This window comes from Patella vulgata, chromosome 7, assembly GCF_932274485.2.
Source record: "Patella vulgata chromosome 7, xgPatVulg1.2, whole genome shotgun sequence".
In the NCBI taxonomy this organism is placed as follows: domain Eukaryota; kingdom Metazoa; phylum Mollusca; class Gastropoda; family Patellidae; genus Patella; species Patella vulgata.
The window spans coordinates 28,695,375-28,722,165 of NC_065885.2; the positions used below are offsets into that span (position 1 = coordinate 28,695,375).

The 26,791-nt window shown below is 31.7% G+C and overlaps 1 protein-coding gene across 12 annotated transcripts in view; it reads right to left on the reverse strand.

Annotated features, from left to right (window-relative positions):
• Positions 1-2,332: 2,332 nt before the first annotated feature.
• The window catches only part of LOC126828490 (sarcolemmal membrane-associated protein), a 68,350-nt gene continuing 43,891 nt past the window's right edge, over positions 2,333-26,791 (reverse strand). For 4 of the 12 annotated variants that reach the window (XM_050558251.2, XM_050558247.2, XM_050558258.2 and 1 more), the window contains 9 exons: positions 26,031-26,093; positions 22,774-22,836; positions 20,634-20,696; positions 18,422-18,484; positions 15,410-15,529; positions 13,346-13,418; positions 12,873-13,074; positions 9,959-10,093; positions 2,333-6,712 (listed from right to left, as the gene is read on the reverse strand). In XM_050558251.2, coding sequence (XP_050414208.1) covers positions 6,614-6,712; positions 9,959-10,093; positions 12,873-13,074; positions 13,346-13,418; positions 15,410-15,529; positions 18,422-18,484; positions 20,634-20,696; positions 22,774-22,836; positions 26,031-26,093 — 881 coding nt within the window. In that variant the 3' untranslated portion in view covers positions 2,333-6,613. The remainder of the gene's footprint in view (positions 6,713-9,958; positions 10,094-12,872; positions 13,075-13,345; positions 13,419-15,409; positions 15,530-18,421; positions 18,485-20,633; positions 20,697-22,773; positions 22,837-26,030; positions 26,094-26,791) is intronic. The other 8 variants (XM_050558248.2, XM_050558250.2, XM_050558252.2 and 5 more) reach the window with 8 other exon arrangements.

The following is a 26,791-nucleotide window of genomic DNA, read 5'->3' on the forward strand; positions in this document are numbered from 1 at the left end:
CGATCTTGTTAGATAAATGTAATTTGTACCAACTTTCAGTCAATACTATTAATTTCATTAGTTCTTATTTACATCAACGGTGCCAGAGTACATTTGCTACCGGTAATGGAAATGCATCTACGTTTCAGCCCGTCATAGATGGAATCCCGCAGGGCTCCATCCTAGGGCCTTTACTGTTCAAATTTTTATAAATGATTTTCCCCTCCACCTCCTACTGTGACCTATTTGTCGATGACACTACGGTTTATACTGCTGCGAATAACATGTCTGACCGTCAATTTAAATTACAAATAGATACCGATTCACTACTCAAATGGTGCCAAATTATGCTTGTAAATGAACAAAAAACTAAATGTATGGTAATTACTACTAAACGGAAAAGAAGAAAATATTCAGCCTAACCTGTCAATAATTATTAATAATTCTATTATAGAAAATCTCGCAAACATCAAGCTAATAGACGTAAGCATGGATTCCGGCAACGCCTTCCGAGCCCAACTAATTTTAATTAAAAATATCTAAATGAAAATTAATTACTGTCTTTCGCCCGATTTGATTAACCATAAATTCATACATTGTTGCATGTATTAATTATGAACTTGTGGTTGTTTCTTTTTTATGATAAATTTCTATCTCTTTTCTGTCTTATTAACGTACATATTGTTTAAAGGGCAAAATGCAAGAAAGGTCATAGGCCTACAATTTTGTAATCCGACAAAAAATATTCTGTTTCGAACGAGTTATCCCTCGTGTCTCAATAACCCATCCTACCAAATTTGAAAAAAAAAAATAAAAAAAAATAAAAATGATTTGGGAACTTTGTCCTGTACAGATAGCGTTGACAAATTTTGTAGGCTGAAATACTTGCATTATTTACCATCCGAAAATTTAGAATTTCTACAGTGTATAAGACGCTGGTCCGCTAACCTTGAGATTCGCTCCCGGTGTTAGCCGACAAAATTCCTCAGGATTTTCTGGCGTGGTAGCACCGTGTTGCAGGATGAGGGCCTGATATGGAACGGTGTCTAGTCGTTCGGGGCGGGGGCGAAAAACCGTGTACACTTAGGCGTCCACATAAAATAACCCTTGATAGTGTGAATCCGATATAAGAGCTGGCCGTATCGCCGCAGTCCGCGCAAAATTTTTCTCATAGCCTATGCCCATCCCCAGTCCAGTAGTATATTAAACACCATTTCATTTCGATAGAGCACTTCCTTATTCATCCAACAAATCCATCGATTTTCATTAACATTTACTAAGAATTATATTCTGAAACGAAGTTCACAAGATTAGTAATATTAATGGTCATATACGAGGTGGCAACAGGATAGAATAATCTGATTAATTTAACGTCCAGATCTATTTGGCCTCAGGTTTAATGACATAAAATATTATAGTATATCAATTATTACTGATGTGTCAACACACATTGTCGTGATTATATTGACTAATAGTATTGATTAATTTATTTTCTGTACATCATATTTATTATTTTCGATATTTGCGTGGTATTAACAATTTTAAATTAGGGCAATGTCCTTAAAACTGTATCTACTGTCACAGAGAGAGAAAGAGGGAGAGAGGTGTGTGTGTGTGTGTGTGGGGGGGGGGGGGGTGTCTTTAGCATTGGAAGGAGAAAGTTTAAAATTCCGGGGTCTAGACATTCGACCATTTGACTGACTTTCAAATTAAAAGAGAACACTGTAGACCACTCCTTAATTGAATTTAGCTGTTTACCATTCACCTAATGCAAAAATGACATTTATTATTAATAGCAGTTTTCATGAAAAATATTATAGTTTTTACTCAGTTAATGCCAGACTGATTCATGTTAGGTAGTACTAAATCGCACCGAATATTATAAAAGGGAGAGGAACCAATTTGTTAAGTTAATGGATACAAGTTTCATAATGTTTTTAGAGGCAGTTTGAAATTTCATAGGACATTGTAAATAAAAATGCATTGGAAAAAAACCCCAGTCAAAATTCAGAAATGTCATTTATCTCCAAGTTCTGATTTGACTTTGTTAAAGCTTGCGTGTGTGCGACTGAATTTAGGGAAGTTTCATCAATATACAGAAGCTTCCTATTGAAATTTATGCCTCTATAAAACCTGGGACAGCGAAAATAAACCCAAAGTGCTTCGTGGATTTTTGTGGGATTGTATTAAAACTTTGTAGGCAATGGGAGATTTTGCTGCTGGTGGGGGTATGGTTACATTCATGATACACAGGTTGTGATTTCGCGATGGGATCTTTAACAAGAGATTGTGACTTAATAAAATGGCCTTGAAAGAGTACTAGTCCCATCTCAATTATAAAAAATATCAAGAATATTGTTTGAAACAAATGTCTTTATTAAATTATTTAATTTTAAGACTATTAGATTACATAAGTTACAATCTCAACATGATACAAAACAGATGGGGTACAAATAAACCACACAGCTCCTCCTCCCTTATGGAAGTGATGAGCTGTTTGATCTAGTTAGTAGTAGGTTGGTGATATTCAACTTTATTATTTACACGTCATTCTACATCCTTATTTTACAATACAAAAATGTATTTACTGTTGCATTTAGCTGAAATAAAGATAGGTTGCAATGAAACATGCTCACAGCGGCTAAATCATCTGAGCAGTCCACAAAATATGTTGTTGCATATATATTCTTTTGTATGTAATTTGAGTATTTATAATAGACTAAAATCAGATCAAGAGTAGCAACCCATAAAGTAATTATTAGAAATAAAAATTTGATTGGCTTCTAGTTTTTCTTAGTGATAACATTTTTATTATATGAAAAATATGCTTTAATTCAGATGATAACTTTAACTGTTTGAGTCCTGCACATAAACACTATGAATAAAGAAACCTCTGTTTTCTCTTAGTTTTTATCATGTGATAAAATTTCTCTTAATTGAACCTTAACAAATACCAACAATATGCAAAGTATAAAAATAAATTTCTTTTTTAAATAGGTGTTGTTACATAAACGTAAACACCAGTCAACAAGAAGAAACAGGATTACATTTTTACAGATATTTGTTGAGTTTTTTTTATCAAATACAAGTACATTAACTGAATAAGATGACATTCAAATCAGATCTTTCCTGAATGCAAGATAACAACATAACATGTTCGTAGTTCAGTCACTAATAAAAAAAAATATTATAGTTTTACAAATTATAGTTTCTACAATCTATGTTAAAAATCCCAGAAAAATGACAATTTTGAATTAAATTCAGATCAAAAAGAAATTCATTCAAATCGTATATATCAGATACACAGACAGTCCTGTTTTAGATCACAAACAGCTTGGCGTTTAAAAAGTTTGTGCAATGATCAATAGACTGTAGGTTTCTTTCTTCAGCAGGATTTTCAGGGTATCAACTAGAACACAAATAACTTGTTTATCGTAATTAAAATTGTGTACATGTATATAGTATACATCTTGTTATTTATTTTCAACGAAACTGAAGATACATTTCAATTTACATAGGATAGATAAAATTCAAATTTGTTTCTATATTAAATTTGTTTTTTCCCTTTTAGTCGAAATAAACTGCATATATAGAGATAGCACTTTATTAAAAAAAATGGCCAATAACAAAACAAAGTGAATCATATATAATAGGAAAACAAAAAAAAAAATAATAAAGATTATAGGAAAATCTTTAAACATAAACAAGTCAAACTAAAAAAAAGTATAAAGTGCAACACAACAAAAAATACTCCTTGTGTTTAAAGCCCCAAAAATACAAATTTTGTAATTTGATGAAAATCAATGGGAGGGGTCAGAAAATGATGGGTACACGAAATACAATTGAAATACTCAGCAGCGAAAAACATCACGAAACTAATGATAATTTGACCCTTTTCCTCCTCATTTAAAGTATCAGAGATTTGAAAAGCACATCTAAGTAATTAAACAGTTTGAAACCATGGTTTAGCCATTGTATTGATTTATTTCTGCATCACATTTTAAAATTTACCTTGATTTATTTTTCAAGAGATGTCACAACAGTTCAATATTCTTTACTAAGAGGAATTATTAAGAAATAAACACAACAGCATTTTCCGTATCTCAGGTAAACAATGACAAATCCCAATATATCAAACTGTTGAAATTACTCAATTATTCCAATTTCTGACACTATTATTACAACATAGCCTTTTTGAGGCTTTAAAACATTTGTGTTTGTAAAAAAAACACAGCATGTTCTGTTACATCTCCGCATCTCAATTATATTATTATTATACGACTGATTAATGAGGTATTAAAAATTAGCAGCGTAGATCAATGTAGTTTTTAATTTTAATTTATTAAACATGAAAACCAAAATATTGTGATTATGTATATTATGTAAACGTAACTAAAAACTTAAAAATTTTATTATTTAGAGCCGAGATGAACAACCATATCATGCTGGTTTATAATGCTATATGTAATTCATCCTCCATGATTGAACTTATATTTCCATGCATAAATCAGAAACATATCGGAGAAAAAATTCATAGCCAATAAATTAAAATAAATAATATGTTAAAGAAAGGGGGGGGGGGGTAAATGAAGACGAATTAATGCACAACTAAAAAGGAATGCAAACAGACAGCAGTTTAAACCATATATGAGGAAAAAATGAAATCTTCAGAATGTGTCCATCTGGTTTTTTCCCACCGATGACCTTGTGTGAATATTAGCTAATTAACACAATGCTTAAGAGTTGGCTGAACTATTTGACCAAAATTATTTCATTTATGATCAATGTTTTAACATGTGATATATGTTTTTAGCAAGGAGAACATTCTTTTGTTTTTGCATTCAAGATAATTTTAATTGATGATTTGGTCTTCTATACTTCTATTTATTAACTGTTTTCTAAATGGCACAACTGAATTTCAATTTCTTAAAGATCAATTATAAACTATCCTGTAGTTTTTTCAAAGAACTCTACTAATTGTAATTAACACCCAATGAACAATCTGACAAAGTTATTAAGAAAAAAACCTATCTGTATTTAATAAATACCCCATATTGACATGTTTCCTGTCAGATTTATATATAGATACACCTATAATAACTGTCAAGGAATTTATTGTTTCCTAGTAACAATTTTGGCACTTCTAAAATGTTTAAATTTAATTTAAAGAAAAAGTTTGTTGAAATAATACATCATTAGAAATTTAAAAAAAAAGGTAGTTTATACCATTTGTTTTTATTGAGAGATAAGGTACTTATTTGATTATTTTTTTATACATTTATAAATGATTTAGCACAAAAGAAACAATAAATATAATGCATTAAATGTGGGCATATCTAAATACAAAATGTTTGGTGAAACTAATATACATATATTTACAATAATAACTTCGTAATAGATTTTCTACCATATTTAAATTTCATTTACTAAATGTACATATATCTTAATATAATATATGTATATACCTATTCTTAGATTAGCTTATGTACATTCTATACATACAACTGCATATTCAATAAACTATTAATAGTTAACAAAAACATGCGTATGAATAAACTTTTGTATTTTTTAAGTATGAAATGCAAGTAAATGAAAACATGATGCTAAACAAGCCCTATTTTCATTATGATGATTATTTTAATAGCAAAACGAGTTCCAATGTTGAATCATGTTAAAGGTCACCAGAAAAGCTTCATAATTTTTTTTAAATAATCCAAGTTGACATAATTGCTTTCATTATTTAAAAAATTTATGAAGCTTTTCCGATGACCTTTAAATTAAATTATGCTCCCATTTCAGTAATCTATTCATAAATTTTTCTTAAATGTACATAATAAACAGATCATAACCTCATAATTTAAATGCTCTATCTTGTTTTTAATAGGAATATGCTTACAAAATTTATATATGGTAATAGTAATACAAGAAATTAAATTTGATTTCATCGACATAAGGCTTCTACATACATTTTTTTCAGACTTGAACTTGCAAAATTTCATTATTAAAACATAATAAATAATCATAAATAATTTTCAACAAAATTAGTAATAATGTTGTGTTTATTGTACAGTTAATGTTGTGATTAAGATACATGGTCCTATTTACTTTATCAACATGTACGACATTACACTAATATATATATATACAGATTGTACATGTTTCATTCTGTACATTGAGGTTATAAATTGATACACCATACATCTACTTGAGACAAACAGGACAAATAATGAAAATACATGTATTGAGCTGCTTAGTCCAGAATCCAGAATATCACTGGAATTTACCGTCTTCCATGAAATCAAGAGTTATATCAGGATTATAAGTACATTTTTATAGATAACATGAGTTAAAAACAGATTTCTCTAAGATAATAATTACTTAGTGATATTTTACTTTCTTCCCTCAAATTTAGAATTACGTCCGGATAAGTACATTATAGTGGATAATCAGAGTTAAAAACAATCTTTTAATAAGTGATAAAATATTTATTAAAGAAAATGAATTGTAAATAAATTGTGTACAACCCTGTTGGGTTTTCTATTATTTGTCCTATTTTTCAATAAGTTAAGATATATGGCGTTCGAAGGCTGCCACAGTGGTCTATATGTTACAATATCCACATGAAGGCTATAGGCTAGGAGCTGGTGTTAGTTATTTCTGACAAGGTTGGGTACAAGGCCATCAGGAAGCCAAACAACAACAGAAGTAATGGTATACTTGATATTAACGAAACCTGTTTAAAAAAAAAAAAAAAAAAGAAGAAATTTATTTAGAATGAGTTAATAACAATTTATTATAGCTTAATAGTAAGAAATTGATGATTGCTGTTTGTTGATGTGTGATAACCTAGTCTACCATGTACAGTATCATGGTCTATTGTTGATTGTTGCGCATGTATTTGAGTAGATGTCTTAAACAAGAAGATATGTTGACGGAATGTAGGGTAGTAGACTTTGATGATTTTGATCTCACCTTTCTTTGGTATTGTGTTATATTATACTGTTGATAGAGAATTGGTTTCAGACAAGTTATTTGCCCCTGAATTGTATAATCTCGCTTAGGAACATGAACGTAATCAACTTTAGTTAGACATAATACTCAGTCACAGCTTAATGTTAGTTTAAAAAGATTTTCCACATTACAGGCATCTATGCTTCAAAATAGTATGAAGGCGATAATATAGTCCAGGTTAACAAGTTGATTAAGTTCATAATAAGATGTAAAAGAAAGATATGCACAAATTGTAAAGGAGTTTCTGAGTATTGTGTTTCAGTGCACTTGATTTCAAGTTATATATGGTCAGAGACATTAGTAAAAACAGATAAAAAGCTTTTCAAGAATATTTTTAAAAAGATTTAATCAGTAAAGCCATAATATACGAAGAATGTGTCGAAAACATTGATGTTGTGACTTTGATGTGAGTTACTTCCCTGAAAAACGATAAGTGACAAATTTTTCCGTTACGATTTAGAGTGATATAAACATTCATGTTGATAATATTCAAACCTAAACAGAATCCATGAAGAGTTGAACAAACACAACATGATCAAGACTCTTGTGACTTGCTCACACTAATTCAACACAGCAGTTAAACATGGTATTTTAAAGATGTAATATTTCTAATGGGAGATTATATATTAAAGAAATTACACGTCGAAAAAACTATATGTAGAACATGTGAAAATGTATTTTTGGCCATAAATGTGTGCATGAACTGTACTGTATTTATATCTGGATTTACCAATATCTGGGGGTCCACTGAAACTAATTTCTATTTCTTATTTAATATATAAGGGCCCCTGTACAATAAGTATAGGCAGGGCTCATACTGTTGGTCACTAAAGTCGCAATTTGCGATAAAAATATGAAGGTGGTGATTAAAATTTGATTTTGGCGATAATACTATGGGGTCCTGGCGATTCTTTTTGAAAACTAGCGGAATAAAATCTTAAAATTCTAATCATGTGGCAGAATACTATAAATTAATCAAAAGGCCAATAATCCTGATCGCGTCAATGAGTAATACTAATCAGTTGTCTTGGATTAATGATTAGTTGATTGATAATTGTCAATGATATATATAAAGATAAAGCCTATCTCAAGGCAATATTTACTCCTAATGATTAATTTACCGGTGATTATTTGATATCTAAAAAAAACCCAAAAACGTGGAAATAATCAAAATGTCCGACAGTTCTTTCGAAGAGAATTAAATATTTTGATAGCTGAATCTCATTTACCGTGCCTTCATACGGCATGTAAAATATAGAAGCATGCCTAATCGGATATTATTATTTGAAATTATATACTAAGCAGCAATAGAAACATCAGGTTGGTATGTTACTCTGAATAGACGCATTGCATAAAACTTGCCAAATGTTAATATTGTATATTTGTGACCACATCTGAACAATTAGGCTCCTTCCCAAACACAAAATTTGAACCCAGGAAATGTTCTCAAAAACGCAACCTGACTTCTGAGATGGTAATGTGGGCTCCATTATTTTCGTGTAGCTCATGCTGCACGTGCTGTTCGCCTGGACCAGCCCTATAAAATGCACCCCATACCTGGTTGTATCATTCTTGGAAGACTCAACGCTGGCCACAGTGCCCAAGCTGTTGCCACTCGCTTCCAGGTCAATGTTCGGACAAGGCGACAAGACCGCCATATTATGCGACAGCACGTGCAGAATCCCTTCACACAGACATCTGAGACAGCACGTCAGACAGTCAGAACACACAGAAGACCCATCAGTACTGATACAGTGCGCTGACGTCTCACCAGAGAACATCCATTGCCGTAGACCTTACCGTGGACCGATCCTCACCCCTCGCCATCGACGTGAACGTCTACAGTTTGCCCAACAACACCAGAACTGGCGACACAGAATGGAGAACTGTTCTGTTCACAGATGAGAGTTGGAAATGCGTTTCAATTTCAGACGGCAGGACCAGAATATGCGTCAACGTGGCCAGCATCATTCTGACCAATATGTCATCGAAGAGCCCCGTGGGGAGGTCCAAGCATAATGGTTTTGTGTGGAATCGGCCTGAACCAGAGAGTGGGTCCTGTGGTGTTCCAAAATCTTGGTCCAGGGAGAGGACGTCACGTGGCATCACAGCAGTGCGCTACATTGATCAAGCCTCCAGACCCCATGTCATACATTTCGCACGTCATCAAACCAACGTTTTCCAGCATGACAACGCCCGTGCCCATACCGCCAGAGTTACTTGGGACTTTCTACAGCAGAACGGTGTCAACATTATGCACTGGCCAGCCCTTAGTCCGGATTTAAACCCGATTGAACATCTTTGGGATGAAATTCAGAGGAGACTTAATAACGTCGTACCGAGACCAAACACAGCCATGAATTGCACCAGGCTTTTCTGAGAGTGTGGTTCCAGGTGCCAATGGTGTTCATCAATCGTATTTTAGAGATACAGTTTGCTCATTACTTCCTGTCGAAGTGAAAGATCTGTCATACACACAAAGACTAAATAAACTTTTTCAATTTTATTAAATGGAAGCAGAATAAATTCACGAAGTATACTTAGTGCTTTCAACTAAAATCGTCAATTTAGGACTTAAAATGTTGGTCACCTAGCTTAGTGTCTAGTGGAGCTAACTGTAGACAGGCAGACTAAGTTCAGTATATATGAGACCCCTGTACAATATGTATAGACCCACCTTTCTATAAATTTGGAGACCAATTAATAAGTTTGATAAGTAGGTAAATCCAGCCCTGACTGGGTATATAAAATATCTACGTATATCAAATATGAGAAAGAAAAGTGTAAACAGTATATAGAATATTTGATGAAACTGGTATTAATGTTATTTTTAGATAATGAACTGCAATTTAGTTGTTTTATCCATCATGGGATAATCTTCGAGGAACAGGATGCATGTACATTGTACCAAGTGATATAATTTTGTTGAATAAATCAAAATTAAAAAAATAATTAAAACTATTCTAACCATTTTGCTCTTCTCTGCTAGTACAGCATAATCTGTGGACATATCAGTTAAATCAGTATTTAGTTTTGATATCTTTTCACTATAATCTTTACACTGTACTTGTAATGCTGCTATATTTTCTGCTGAGTGAGATAACTGAAAACAAATAATGTTAAACAAATGCAAGTGTTATTTATTATTAATATACTGGTCAACAAAATCCTGTCTGCCATGGGGTAACTTCAATGTGCAGGCAGTAAAGATAAAAAAAGATTTTCTTAAAGTTGATTAGTTTAATCCCTTCTGACTTCTCTAAATGATTTCAAATTTTAGTAGCAAGGTAAAAAAAAATCCTTGTTGGTAATAAACTAACAAATAAAAAAAAAACATTGTAGCTTATCCAGAATAGATATTTTCAGATGACACATTTTCAATATTTAACAATATATCACTGCACAATCCATTCAAACTCTTCAGGCTGTGACTAACTTCTACGATTCATCACATTTCATCAAGGAACTCTCCTTTTCATGACAGACCAACATACGGGCAAAATATATGATTGTAAAATACAAAGACCTAAGAAAATATTTTTATAGCTAGTAAAAAACCAGGTGAGATATACACTTATGTTGTGCAATTTATTTACAAATAGAAACAAACACATCATAATTGAAAATATATAGCAAAAATAAACATGGATTGTTGCCAGAAAAAAATATCGGGTATCTGGTTATGCAAATATTTTCGAAAAAAAGTACAAGTTATTAACACTAGGGACCGGGTATCATTCAGATTTGATGAAAAAAGCAAAGAAACTGAGCTTACCATCTATAATCTAATACACATATTCAGTTAATAGATTGCCATGCAGAAAGTGTTAAATACAATCAAGATTCATCATAAACCGTCCAGTTTGTGTTACCGTTTAGTTTGACATCGGTTGTCTAGTTTATGAAACTAAATAGTCATAAACTGGATGACCAAAATGAAATGAAATGAAATGAAATGGGGTTTAACGTCCTACTGTTCTGCTCCTATGCTGGGCTAATGAAGACGGGCATACGCCATACAGTGTGCTATGAGGGAAATTTTGCCCGGGCAGCGGCACTATCGCCTACTCTTATATCGAATTCCAACTGCCAAGGGATCTTTTACGTGTATTCCAATGTATACACGGGACCTCGGTTTTTCGTTTCATCCGAAGGACTAGACAGCTGTCCTTGTCAGGCCCTCCGTCCTGCATCACTGACAACGGGGAACCACGCCGGAAAATATGGATAACTTTCTCGGCCAATGCAGGTATCGAACACCGGACCTCCAGGCTAGCGAGCCAGCGTCTTTCCCACTTAGCCACGTGATCCCCTCTGGATGACCAATATCAAAACTAAACTAAATGGTCATAAACTAGATGACCGATGTCAAAAACTAAATGGTGTTTCTTAAACTAAACCGTAGCACAAACTGGGCGTTATTTGATGAATCTTGATGGTATTTAATACTTTCTGCATGGCAATCTATTAACTGAATATGTGTATTAGATTATAGTTGGTAAGCTCAGTTTCTTTCCTTTTTTCATCAAATCTGAATGATACCCGGCCCCTAGTGTAAAGTGACAATCAACTGATCACACATTAGCAATGCTTATCAATTTATTTTTTTTCTGTTTTGTACAAAACACTGCTTACTTCAGTAAGAATATATTATGCAAATTTGAAGTAAGTAGTTTTAGCTCAGATGGAATTGCATAGTTTTTGGAGAAGATAAAATATTTCTGGCAACATTTAGGCCCATGGTGGGTACTACAAGCAAATCATAATGGGTGATGCAATAAGGAAGTTAATATTTATCTGGACATATATTTGTCAATCATATTATTTTGCATTAATGCACTTAATGACAATATAAGATTATTTGACAGGTCCCATCACTGTAACCCAGGTATCATTTAATCTTGGTATTTAGAATTAATTTTTTTAACATTCATTCAATATCAAAACTTTGAAAATTTGTAAAAATCATTTAATATCACCAAAAATCATCTAATTTGTACTTGTGTCCAGTTTAAAGCTGACCATTCAATTTTGTACTTATTGTAAATTTGATGGGATTCTTTGTTTCAATAATCTGCATATAAATTTCAAGTAGATCAAGATTTTACAGTGATCAAGGGCAATAACTCTGGATGTTATTAACAATTAATCAATTTCTAAAAAGATTGGGTGATATAGTCTTTAAGAGTTTAAGCAAGAAATTATAGAAAACTATATACGACAAAATTTCAATGTGATCTTTCACGTCTAGAGTTTGAAGTTGCAGTCCTGTATACGTAACTATTTCAATGTGGGCGTATATAAACCCCTCAAAATTATGTCATTTTTTCGAAGGTCATAGAATAGAAAATAGATATGTATCTTTCCAAACAATGCCTACATTGTACTTTGTTCATTAAGAGATCTTATAATGAAAGTCAACACGAATAATATCAATAAGAAAAATAATAAACATGATCACTATAGATAAATTGAGTTCATTCATTTTCTGTCTATTTATATCAAAAACAAAATTACATCTTTTCATGTAAATGATTAATGTGACTGGCCTTAATTACATTCTTATATTACTATTATTAACGCAAAGTGTATTATCATTATTATTACAGACAAGATCATCAGGACAGAAATAATTATAACTTAAAATAAACTAAAGTGACAATTGCAAAGATTCATAGATTATTTTTTATATATATATAATTTAATCTAAAACCAAAAATTGAATCTAGACATAATTATAAAGTAATAAAATGATTGGGTGAAAATAAAAAAAAATTATAAAACACCAGCCCATTTCTGGTGAAATGGGTATGGCATTTGGGGAAAGCACCACACCAAAAATAATTGTGGTCCATGCACCACACATTATGATTGTTATGTACCTGTTGCGCGGGTCGCATCGATGTTAAACTCCGTCCCCTCACCTCGTTTTTCGTCATTTCTGCATCTTTTTGGGCATCTGTCAGGTTGACTTGCCACATCATTTCGTTGTTCTCCAACTTTTTCTTCAGGGCTTCCAAATGTTTATACGATTCCTGTAGTTTGTTATATTCTGAAGAAAGCTGAAGATTCTCTCTTCGAGACCTGGAGAATTATGTATAAAGTTAGTGTATATCAAATGGATAAATGGAACATCCATATATCCCACATGTAGTTATAATAATTTAGAACCTTATCTAGTAGTCATTTGTCAACTGCTGTAGATTTACCGATTTGACATGCTGTTGCATGTTCAGAGACTGATTTTAATGAGTGGGGACTGATTTGAGGAGCAGGGGTCGTAGGAATTACATATAGTGTACAGGCTTATTGGGGAATATTAAAAAAAAAAAAACCCTTCTACATTCAAACTTACATTTTCATCTCGGCTTCTATTGCTTGGATTCGTTTTCTAAGGTTGGAACATTCTTCTTTTAATGCTATAAATTCTGTAAAAATAAATCAAGTATTATACTGATATTAATAACATGTCATCATTGTCATCATCAATAGATAGTTATTTTTCCAGATTTCAGACTTCATTAATATAACCATTTAAAATGTCAAATGACTTGAGATAATTATATTTCAATTCTTTTAATGACCTCTAGAGGTACGGTAAACCTGATTAATGAAATCTAAGTTTAGCAAAGCTAGTTCCAATTTCTTACTATTATCAGCTTAGTGTAAACTAGACTGACTAGATATTTGTCATTAACTTGAAAACGTGACCTTCATGTGTTATGAAATGTCGTTATTAAATAACTGAAAAGTAGTTATATCCAGGTATCCCTTTGTTGTGTTTTGTTTTACAATAATCAAATAAGTAGAAGCATTAGAATCTCCACAATATTGGTAGACCTAGGTACACAATGTTACTACTTGAAGTATAACACACACACGAGTATTACAGTATTATTACATACACTGTAATCTGGTTAATAAATTACACATTTTATTTGTTCTGTTTGTCAATAAATCCCACCTTAGATGACAAATTACAATAACATGAATAATGTATTGGTGAAATCAATCATTTGATTGGTTCTGTGTGTCAACAAACCTCACATCAGATGACAAATTACAAAAATCAATCATTTGATTGGTTCTGTGAGTCAATAAACCAGAACTTAGATGAAAATTACAATAATGTCATGGTGAAATCAATCATTTGATTTGTTCAGTGATTCAACAAACCGGACAGTAGATTTTCATGGTGACACAATCTGTTCCATTGACTTAAAATGATAAGCTCACAGAAAAGCATTAAAGATACATTATGTAAGATTTAGATAAAGAGCTAGCCATTCTTGCTATAATAGTTCGAAAATAGATTAATGTAAAATGAATAATTTCGAAATTTCATTCAAATTACTCTATTGCGAGCGAAGATATTAGCCTGTGAAGGTTTGACAAGACGTGTGCAATAATTTCAACCACCGTATTGGTTGTTCGAAGCTAAGTCTCGCTCGGAGAAAACCGATGCCATCAAGAGTTGATTATGGCTTGGATCAGTTAATTAATAATTTAGAAAATATTTTAGGCCTAAAGAAAGACCTGCAATAGGCAGATTTAGCTCTTGCATAATGTATGTTTAAATATTATCTACCGTATATCCATGGGTATCTGATTATATTTGTTTGTGTTGATCAACCAGGTAGCAACCATGATTATATCAGAAGGAATCCACACAAACAATAATATAATTAATTAGGAAAAACACACATACACACTATCAAAGGGGTAAACAAACCATAAATATATAAAGCAATAATAGTATCTTAATATTATATACTAATTATTTTAACAAACCAAAACATCAAAATCATTGAATACATGTATTCCAAAACTCAAGCAAGCATATCAAATAAAATTCTATAAATTTATAGTCTTATTTAAAACACAACATGCTTTAATCAGAGGACAAATACTTATATATATCTATTTAATCACTTTAAATTAAGATTTTATTAATCATAACTACACAAGATAATGAAAAACTGTGTGATCTGACCACCCCCTTCCCCTCAGTTTATAAACAAGATATCATTGCTGGCCTGTTGGAATCTCCACATTCAAATTGCCAATACTTTACTAATACAGCTTACAGCCTTGGTCATTGAAAAACTTACGTGAGGTCCCTTGTAGATGATTGGGGGTGGGGTGGGCCAGGAATGGGGTAATGATGGATACATTTGCCAAACTTTCAAAATTTGCACAAAAAGGTTCAGCTACATCTTTAATAAAACTAAATAATATTCGGTGTATAAGTATGTTTCAATTTAAACTGAATAACAAATAATGAATCCTGTTTGTAAATTCAAAGAACCTTTCAAAAACAATGTGTCTTTATTCATGAAAACTATGCCGAAATCCTCTTGTTGTATCTGCAGCAAAATTATCATTGTAGAAATAGAAATGAGGAGATGGATACTATTACCTTTATTACGGGGACTCTGTCGACCAGTGTAACTCTCCACATTAGCGTGTCGCGTGATATGAGCATCACGTCTGTCTTTACGTTCAGAGTCTAACTCATGTTGAAGATGCCTTATTTTGTCTATATCGAAAAATAATCACAATCCAAAATCATGTTACTAAACTCTCAATATTTATAAATAATTCAAAATTTTATTTCCCATTACCCGTTTATAAACTTTTAAGACTGAATTTAATATGTACTTCAAAAAATAAACCAACATGCACAGTGCAATAAAAATTTTAGTCATGTGAAGAACAAACATTCGCCCAAAGCAGCTATGTCCAAACAGTCCATAAAGGTTGTTGTTTTGTAAATGGGAACATTAATAGGACACTCAATATAGAATTATAGTACTTCCTTGTTCAATCTGATTAAAAATCTAGGATCTGGAAGAGTTGTTATATTACCAGCGTTTTGGTTGAAGTGAGGGATAAGCCAATGAAACGGTTACAGCGATTTCTTGGCGTGTCATGCACGGAACTGTGGCTAAACCACTAGAAACATCAACGCTGATTGATTAATCAATGTCTGACGTCATATTGTCAAAAGCCGCTCGTATGACCCCTGACACGACCTTCGAGTACAGCTTGTCAGATCTTCATGTAGTGTAGGTCAGCGAAAGTATAAAAAAAAAACGAAACGAAATATAGATCTGTATTTTAATTAGATTGATCCTTGCTCTAAACATGAATGAAATATGTCTTGGCAATCAGATGATAACTTTAGCTGTTTAAGTTATCAAAAATTGTTGATAAATCAACAAGCTGTATGATCTCATGAACAAAACATAAATGCTGTGTATAAATTTCAAATTCATTGGAGAGGTGACAAGATTTTTCAAACTGATCACAGGCAATAGATAAGCTATTTTATCTCATGAACATAAACTAAATAAATAAAGATATAATGATCGAATACTAACTTTAGAATCTAGAGAATCCACAAGATTTGTCAGGTCTATAACTACAAACAAATTATCTTAAATTGTTGAAAATCAAGTCCTAAAGACTGTGTATGCATACCAAGTCAGATGACAGCTTAAACTTCTAGATTGCTTTTGGATGTCAAACAGACAGACCGACAGACAGGGGTGAAGACAATATGACCATATATCAATGTGGGCGTATAAAAAGAAAGGATAAATAAAATATCAAGTTCTGTTGACAATTCACATTCATGCACCGTTACATTCTTTGCAAGAAATTAAAAATTTTAATGGAAAATTGTTTGAACATAATTAACCTAAAATTTTAAAACAAATGCTGATGCAAAATTCTATGCACAACAAGTGGATAAGCGAGAAGGTAGGGAGGGAGGCCGGAGGGAAGATATAGCAAAGCGCATCTAAACATGACCACATTCTGTATACATCACCAATTTTAACATACCAAAAAACCAGCAAGGGAAATAAAAATAAACCCAAAATACCCTCATCGTTGGATGCAAAATTTAAACCTAGAACCAGAAAAACTACAGGAAGGAAACCAAAAAAAATTCATTGTCAAGCAGAGTTCAAGCTTATTACAAAACAGTTAAAAAAATAAGAATGATGCTTAAATGCAATGAAATCATTAATAATGTGTTCTGTCAATTCAAAAAGATAGATTTTACAAGCAAACATTTTAATTAGACAAAGTCTTTCTCTTATAGCAGCAACCTTCAATTTAAAAAAAGGTTTGAAATGGCAAACATTGGTAGACCAGGGTTTTTCATCTAATTTGCATGAACAGACACTTGTCAGCTGGATAGTTGCTACCCCGACAAGTGGGAAAACAAATTTGAAAAATTCTAAGATTTTTCTCTGCCCATAATAGGATTCTAATCTGGAACATTTTTGTCAAGAAACTAAATAATCACTGGACTATCGTACTTTAGTCTGTGCTTTTAATACAGAATTATGGTTGATTGTTATAGATAAGAGGTTTATTCAAATGTTTCATGCAGAATTATAAAGATATGTGGATGCATGTACTGTTTAAAGTAAATGAACAAAGGCTTTAAACATAACTGTAGAATTTAGATGCAGCATTTGGCTGAATTCTTTTTCACTCTCTAAAAGAAGCAGAAATTATGATATATAAATCAATTTCAAATAATATTGTAACTGAAAGATTACATCTGCCTAAAGTCTGTTTATTTTTTTTTTGTCAGAAGAAAAATAATTCTGTGCAATATTTGAATAACATTGTTTTTCTTTATCAAAATCAGTATCATATAAAATTACTAATTTTTGAAAGACAGTAATGTGAATTCAATAGTAGAGTCGAAAAGAATTCAACCGTCACAATGATTTACTTCTGTAATCTTTGCTACCATTTATAAACATTTATTAAATGTTTATAACTTACATGAACGTAACGCATAAAAAAGATGTGATCTTTTATCTTTTTACACTATGATAAAATATATACATGTATCTTCAATTTTGAACAACTTTGCACTTTGTGGCTTCATTTAATCATAGTGAAATGGGGCTAAGTCCTCATGAGATAGAATTTAAACTCTTTCACTATTTTTAAAACAAACAATAATACATAAACTGGTTTAAGGCCTATTTGATTTTCATTTTATCATGACACCTAGTAATTGTTTACCAATGGTATTGGGGTCCCTTTTTCAGTACCCTACAAACATTGCAGCTATGAAATTTGAATTTGTTTTTTTAAAAAAAAGTATATCTATTACTTGACGTTCAACTGGGTAGCAAAGACCAACAGGTGCAATCATAAATGTCTATTTAAAACTTAAAAGTATATATAGGACAATAAATCTAAACCATCACATACAATTATAACTAAAGAAAAATATCTTTTACTTAAAAACCCTACTTTGTTATTATTCAGTAATCTACATGAAATGAATGTTTTAATATTAAAATAAATCGTTAATTAGTGGCTGTATTTGTTTTAATGACGCCATGAGTCAAAATTTCATGCTTTTGTGATAAGATAAATAAAACCATGCCCTTACTTTTAAATTGTTCAGCTTCATTATGACTCTGTTTAGCACTTTGCTGGGCTTCTTGAAGTTTGCCTAGTAAGATTAAGAGGATATAATGGTACCAAACTACCAAAAATTTAAACCACAGCCAAATTGTAAAGTGTAAGGACAAAATTTGTGTTTTTAAATGGTGGAAAAAAAAAAGAGTAAAAGACAAGTACAATTTAAAGATACATTAGTTCACAGTTTTATAAAGAGTTGGCCATTCTTGCTATAATAATTCAAATATAGATGATAAAAAAAAAAGTAAATGTTGAAATTTTCAGTCAAATTACTTTGTTCTGAACGGAATTGTCACTGTTGGAAGTTTGGACTAGAAATAGGCATCAATTGTGTCTGCACCGTCTATGAGAATTGGCGATCGTTTGATTGACAGACCATAACTTCACCCACATATTCTCGATTACTGGTATCAAGTAACATGCTCAATGGCTATGGTAGCCTTACTTGGCAGGCCTTTCATCACCAGTTTCCGTTAGTGACATCAGCGACTAACGGTAAACGTTAGCTTAGTCCACCATTTATTGATTTAATCTTAAATGGACAACTGTTTAAATCCAAACTGTATCCAAGCCATCTGTGGGTCTACAGAGTTGATTTTGAACTTGTCATCTAAACAAAGGTCTATAACATCTGATGCCTAAATAAAGACTTGCAATAGGCAGATTTAGCTCTTGCATAATTTATGTTTAATCAACTGATAATAAAAAAAATCTGTTTCATGATGCAATAAACTCCAGGGGTTTAACAGTTTAACTCAAAGAGCTTAACCTGTTTGTACAATGTATTAATAAGTTTAAAATCAGCTATAAGTATTCAAACCTTCAAAGAAAAACTTTGAATCTATCAATTAAGGAAAGAGAAGAAGTAATGTAAATGACGATTATTTCATCTACAGAAAACATAGTGTTGTTAGGCAATGAAAAAAAGCCCACCAGCAGCATTTTAAAGGGTGGATGTTAAGTTTTTGGGTCAGGGGCAATAACTACGTATAAACTTGATATGTGTCCCTGAATTCTGAAATTTGATAGGTTTCCCCCTATGACTACCAAAACAATCCCAGAAAGTATGAAAAATATAAATTTAAAAAAAAAGTGTTCTGTAGACTTTTTATAAGTTTTGATCAGTAGTAGGGGTAGTAAAAAATATTCTTGTGACTTTGAATTTGGTTTCTCCTAAAGAATGTTCGAACAATTCCTCTAAATATTGACTTGGAGAGGGTTTTCTACTAGGTTTTAATGACAGGCAGTGACTCTGATGCACAACTTTGATATTCAATAGAGTTCTTCCTAGTTGAAAAATCACAGCAAGTTTGAAAAAATAAATAATTTGAAACTCTAACCTATAGAGTATTTACAAGAATTGTTTATGTATGGACGGACAGAGAAGGGGATAAGAAAACATATTCCCACATAAGGTATTGCCATATAAAAATTAATTTTTGTTGTAATTTGTTATTGAAGCTGTATCCCCTAAGGCAACAAGTAATATAGTTGCAAATAGCACAATAAAGCTGCAAGATAATACAATAGCCACTCATTCAACATGCTTACATCCTGTACTATCACCATATATAACAAATAATTAATCTATAAGTTTCTTCTGCTTGCGAACAATCTTGATGCAACCAAAGTTGTTACATGTATTATAAAGTTTAATTTATTTCTGGACTTTCGATATGATTATGTATAATCAGTGTTTTTTTTCTTACAGATCAAACTGTGTACATATTTCAGGGTAATAAAGGTTGATTACTTGAAGTACTCCTTCCCCTTCCCTGGGAAATACAAGTCAGCTTGGTTACACATCAACTCATCTATAGGGGTCTTGATAATATGTCAATTACTTAAATACATCAACAAATCATACTTTTTTTTTAAATTGTGTAGGTAGATGAGTTGACATAAAGGTAGACCAATTAATCATACATGTGGGTGGACCCAATTAATCTATACAAAACAAGGTGGGTTAACAATATCTGGCCCATGTATACATTTTTTTAAAAATCATATACATGTATGTAAATCTGAATTCAGGAAGGCTATTATTAAAAATAATATTTGTATGTCACAACTCATTTCTTAAATTGTATATTAATCTGAATTTAGGAAAGCTATTATCAAAAATAATATTTGTATGCCAGAACTCATCTGAAAAGTTACGTGAAAAAAGAAATGCATACGTTTACTATCTTCCAATTCTGTCTGACAGATTTTATGCTTTGATTTCTCTGTATCAAGTTGCCCTGAAAAACATAAAAGATAATTATTTTATATATCTATCAAGTTGATCGCCTAAGGGAATAAATATTTCAGCTATCTACTTGTTTTTTTTTATTTCAAATTTATTATTGACCTTATATATTAATGTAGCTTTTAATCTGATATTTAGGATAATCATGTCATTACAGAGGCAGCTACTACCAATTTGAAAACTGACCTAGAACCTGCACTCAAAACATTAAATTAAAATAGTTATGCTCACATACAATTTAACTAGTTGTAAATAAACACCATTTTTTCACCCAAGAAAAGTTCACGTTTTAAATCAATTTATTTTATGATCTGATTTAACCTATTTCAAAACAGGTGGAGAATCTAATCCCTAATAAGATAGAAAGAAATGAGATTTAACGTCCACTTGACTCAAACTAGGTCATTTTGGGACTAACATAGTTCAATTCTATTTCAATAATTCACTAGCGTCTAGGGGTCTTATTAATTAGCAGTGGGAGGAAACCAGAGGACCTGGAGAAACCCCATGAGGCTGGGTAAGCAACCCTACTACTTGTCATGTACAAGCGAGGAATCGAAACCATGTCACTTGACTCAATGACATGACAGACCTTCTGATGCAACACCGTTACACACACGAATGAGAAACTTATAGAAAGATTTCACTTATAATTCTTGGAAAGCATCATCTGTTTATTAATGTTGATATCATTTAAAGAAGCATTAGTAGTAAATCTTCTCCAAAAGTATATTCTTTATTTGACCATAGAAATATTAGGAATTGGTCCTAAGATTGTATGCAAATTATGAACTAGATCTGCAAATCCAATGTTGAGATACAGATGTTTCAAGATTCATTATTAGTTTATACGGGTTATGAAGGTGTTATCATTTAATCTTGAGTATTCAATTTCCTGACCACTGTTCAAAAATTAATCATTATACCAGGTACATCAATAATCAACTATGTTTTAAATCTTTGAACAATGATCAGGAAATTAAAGCTTGTAAATTGGATGCTCATTATCAAAATTGAAGGCCAAATTTAAACTGGACACAAGTACAAATTATATGATTTTCGGCATATTTTAGTCAATTTTTACAAATTTTCAAACAACGATATGTTAAATCCTAGGGTTAAATACATAAGATTAAATGATACCAGGTTACAGTGTAAGTAGCCAGTTTTTAGATTTTGGTCAATTAGGTGAGTTTACAGTTATGGTTTGTTTGAATATGACACATAAAGCTTATTATTATTACATAATTGTTTGGTTGAAATAGAAAGTGATAATACCTAAAAATTCCTCAAACTTATGACCCATATCTTGTGGATATTTTAATGTATTAAATTTTCAAATATCATTGAGAGCTACTTGGTCAACAGTAGTAAAAAATCACATTATTAAGGGAAATTATTCACAAAACCGTACAGAGGGAACACACACTGAGCAGAGGCAACATAAGGCAGAACTAACAGGGTTACTGCTCGAGCTTGATCTTAGTAGACCACTAATGAACACAATGTTGTACAGAATAAAAAGAGTTTTGAACCAACAAAATAATACATTTCATCATATATTACTGTATCAGGGATAAATATATTCATTACAAATATTTAATTAAACTTTATGGTGTTAGGTCAATATTTCAATTTTAACATAAATAGATAGATTTAAAGTGTCCTTTTAGATATATGTACCGATAGATAAAATAACTGAGGTTGCAATGCATACCATCTTGACCTTGATACAAATGAGTTATCTGGATTGATTGATTTTGATTATTTTTTTGACCAATCTGCCTTGTTAGTAAAACTACACTTTACTGTGTATGGTCTGAAAGTCTAATATTCAGTCTTTAAATTATTTACATTTTTTTAAAAACATACTTTTCTCGTCAGAGACTTACATATCGGGACTTTATAATGTTAATCAACATTTTTATAATCACAATAGGGTTGTTTTTTTTTAATGATTAATCAAAATAGCTAATATGATGTAAGAAATAAATACGACTAAGAATGATTTCTACAAATACTACTAATTATCTGAACTTGAGTTGACAACCTTTGACCCACAGACTTACTTTTAAATGAATCTGCCATATTCTGATTCTTACGTAATTGTTCCTGTTCTTCCAGCATGCTATCTGTTAGTTTAAACAAGGTGTGAACCATGCAGGGAATGAGATAAGATCAGGTAGATTAGGATTAATAAGAATAAATAATAATAGGATGGCATATCCCTGTAATCCAGCTAAATTTCCTAAGATCATATAACCTTCACATTAAAAACAATGATATCTGATATTGATTACTTCCAGTTTAATTAATATTTGATCAATGCAGCATTGATAACAGCTCCAGAAATACCTGAAGGCCATCTAAAGTCGTTATGTTTCAATATTAAAAACTAATTGTGGCTCATATTTATGTGAAGTTTTATATAAGACCTCTAAGAAAATGAACTTGTTTACTTAGAGATAAAGGAAAGGATATGGGTAATAAACAGAGGGCTTAATATACAAAAGGTGATATAATGTTTCTGTAATTGAAGATCGTGCAGAAAATGAACCAGCTTACATGGGGATAAGGAAATGAGGTATTGATGACATATTGTTCACATAAAATATTTTCATAAACAAAGAATAGACTTTGTCTTATTGGTAATAACACAAAAAAAAACCCTGAAAATTTGATTGGATGCTAAAATTTAAATATACGACCAGATTCAGTCTGAGACAGTTGTTTTTCAAACATTATGAAAAAAACTATCATATTTGGGACGACATATTTTGAAATGGGGTAGTAAACTGGAAATTTGTTGTTCAACAAGATCTTCACAAAAAAATATATTCTTTGTATCATTACTTGATCAAAAGTTCACTATTAAGATAAACATGCAAATTAAAATAAGTACTGAAAAAAAATATGTGACCAGCTCTAGTAAAATAAGACAAATTCAAAACACTGTTATGTAAGCTTATACATTAAAGTTATGTATTTGAAGAGTTTTAAATTGGTATCTTACAAGTTACATCCTCATGACTCCATAGTAACCAACACCATCAATGATAATGCATTGACTCGCAAGAATTAAAAACAGAGTCCAATGTGAAGAGAAATATGATATGTAAGGGATCTGCAACATGTGTCTGATTTAGCCATAGCTGGTCACATTTATCAAAATAAATTTCTCAACAAAGTGCAAAAGTTCAATTTGAACCTAAACGGCTTTGACTGACATTAGTTACAAATCTGGGACACACCTTTCAATAACAAATGCTTGCCATGCAAGATGCGACCATATTTTGCATGAGATGGACAAGCTCAAAAAAAAAAAAGAAGTGATTTTTCATACAATCAGGGGCCATAATCCAGGAATATAAACATATTTTCATCAAAAGAGGACAAAGATAGGTTGCAAGGCAACAAAACATACACCCACAGCAGCTAAGTAGTCCGGGCAGTCAACAAGGGTTGTCGTATATTTTTCTTTTCTGAAGGGATCAAGGGCCATACCTCTGGCAGTAATTATCGGAAATCGGATTTTGACTTTAGCGTCTAGAGCATCCATAAGTGATCAAGGGTCATAACTCTGGCAGTAATTATCAGAAATTGTTGAAAATCATTTGGCTTCTTCGTCTCAGTGAGTGTAAACACTGAGTATAAATTTAAAGTCTATCAGATAATGTCAACAAGATTTCTCAAAGTGATCTAGGGCCATAACTCCAGCAGTCAACAAGAGTTGTTGCATATTTTTATTTTTTTTCGATAATGAAACATTTATAATACATTAAAATCTGATTAAGAGTAACAATTCATTAAGTAATTATCAGAAAACCATTAGAATTTGTTTGGTTTTTATAAAGTTCTGCCCCATGCTAACGTTTAGTATACGAAACTTTTAACATCATGGATTTAGCTGTTCAAGTCATAAAAATTCATTGAAAATCAAGACTTTAAACTCAATCTGAAGTCAATCGGATGATAAATTTAGCCTCTAGAGCGTCACAAGATTTTTCAAAGTGAGATCAAGCGTCACAACTTTGGCAGTAATTATCGGAAATCGTTGAAAATCAATATGATTCTTTGTCTTATGACCTCAAACACTGTGTATAAATTTAAAGTCAATCGGATATTAAGTTTAGCCTCTAGAGCATTTACAAGATATTTTGAAGTGATCAAGGACCATAACTCTGGCAGTAATTATCGAAAATCGCTGAAAATGAATAGGTTTGTTTGTCTCACGACCTTAAATACTGTGTACAAATTTAAAGTCAATCGGATATTAACTTTAGCCTCTAGAGCGTCCACAAGATTTTTCAAAGTGATCAAGGGCCATAACTCTGGCAGTAATTATCGGAAATTGCTGAAAATCAATAGGCTTCTTCGTCTCATGACCTCAAACACTGTGTATAAATTTAAAGTCAATCGGATATTAACTTTAGCCTTTAGAGAGTCCACAAGATTTTTTGAAGTGATCAAGGGCCATAACTCTGGCAGTAATTATTGGAAATCGCTGAAAATCAATATGCTTCTTCATCTCATGCCCTTAAACACTTTGTATAAATTTGAAGTCAATCGGACATTAACTTTAGCCTGTAGAGCATGGACGCCGGACTGCCGGAGGGACGGGGGCGACGACAATATACAAGCCCATTTCAATGTGGGCGTATAAAAATTGTGATTTCTAGAGGGTCCACAACCTTCGTATTACATACTTTTACACTATTTGTGTACAAGAAGCGGCCATTTTGTCAGGTAGTTTCGGCCCAATTTTCACGTAATTTGACTATTAGGGTGTAGCAGTGATTTTTTTGTACAATCAGGAGCCATAATCCAGAAAGTTACAGTCTGATATGGACAAATATCGAAAGGAACAAAGACCTTTGGGAGATAAACCTATATTTCAAGTTTCATAAAAATCAGATAAAAATTGTGACCTGTAGAGTGTCCACAAACAAATTGTGACCGGATGTCTGGATGGACAAGGGCAACGGCATAATATGTCCACATGAAAATGTGGGCGTATAAAAATATCTCTACTATAGTAATTTATTTTCAAATTTATAATTTTTCTTAGATTTTTATTTCCTTAATAATGTTTAATTATTGATTAGTGCCATAAAATGAATTTTGTCTGAATATAGGACTTGCTTAAAGTTATTTTCTAATGCCAACAGTTCAGCTGTCCAAGGAAATACATGTAATTAACATGTAAAATGCATGTAAAGAAAAATCTGATTATATGGGGATTATATTAAAATGTGGAATTTTATTTAACAGTGTGATATATGGTTATGATAAATGGTGTATGAATATGATGAATAAATAAACTGACCTCTTAAATCAAGTATTTGTTGTTTAACCTCTTTTGTTGCTGCTTCAGCTTTATGTACTTGGTCTACAAAAGAATTGTAACTCTTGTATACATGTACAATCAAATAGCCATACATATATTTTTTCTACATAGCTCTATATAAATACATCTAAATGAGTTTTCATCTCAAGAAAGATAAGTTACTGACTATTCAAATAAAGATAGGTTGCCAGCAGCCAACTAGGCCAAGCAGTACACAGGGGTTGTTGTAATTAATGGTTTTATAGGTGGGAGCATTTAAACTAATGACTGATCACGAGTAACAACCAAAAATTAAAATTTGATTAGCTTCCACTTCTTCAAAATGCAAACATTTATGATACAAAACATGTACTGGTAACGATAAAAAATTTAGCTGTTTGAGTTATCAGAAATTGTTTAAAATATATAGGTTTCATGATTCATCACATAAACACTGTGTATCAATTTCAAATCTTTCGGAAAATAACATTAACAGCTAGAGGGTCCACAGGATTCTTAAAAGTGATAAAGAGTATAAACTAGAAACTTTCATGAACATAAACACGAAGTGTAAAAATAAAGGCACTCGAAAAGATAAATTTATAATCTTGAGCATCTCAAGATTGTTCAAAGATAATCAGGGCAATAAGTCTGTGTATCAATTTGAAGTCACTCACAAGAGTTTTCAAAGTGAACATGGGACAAAACTCTGGCAGTGATTATCAGAAATTGTTGCAAATCAATAGGATTCTTCATCTCTA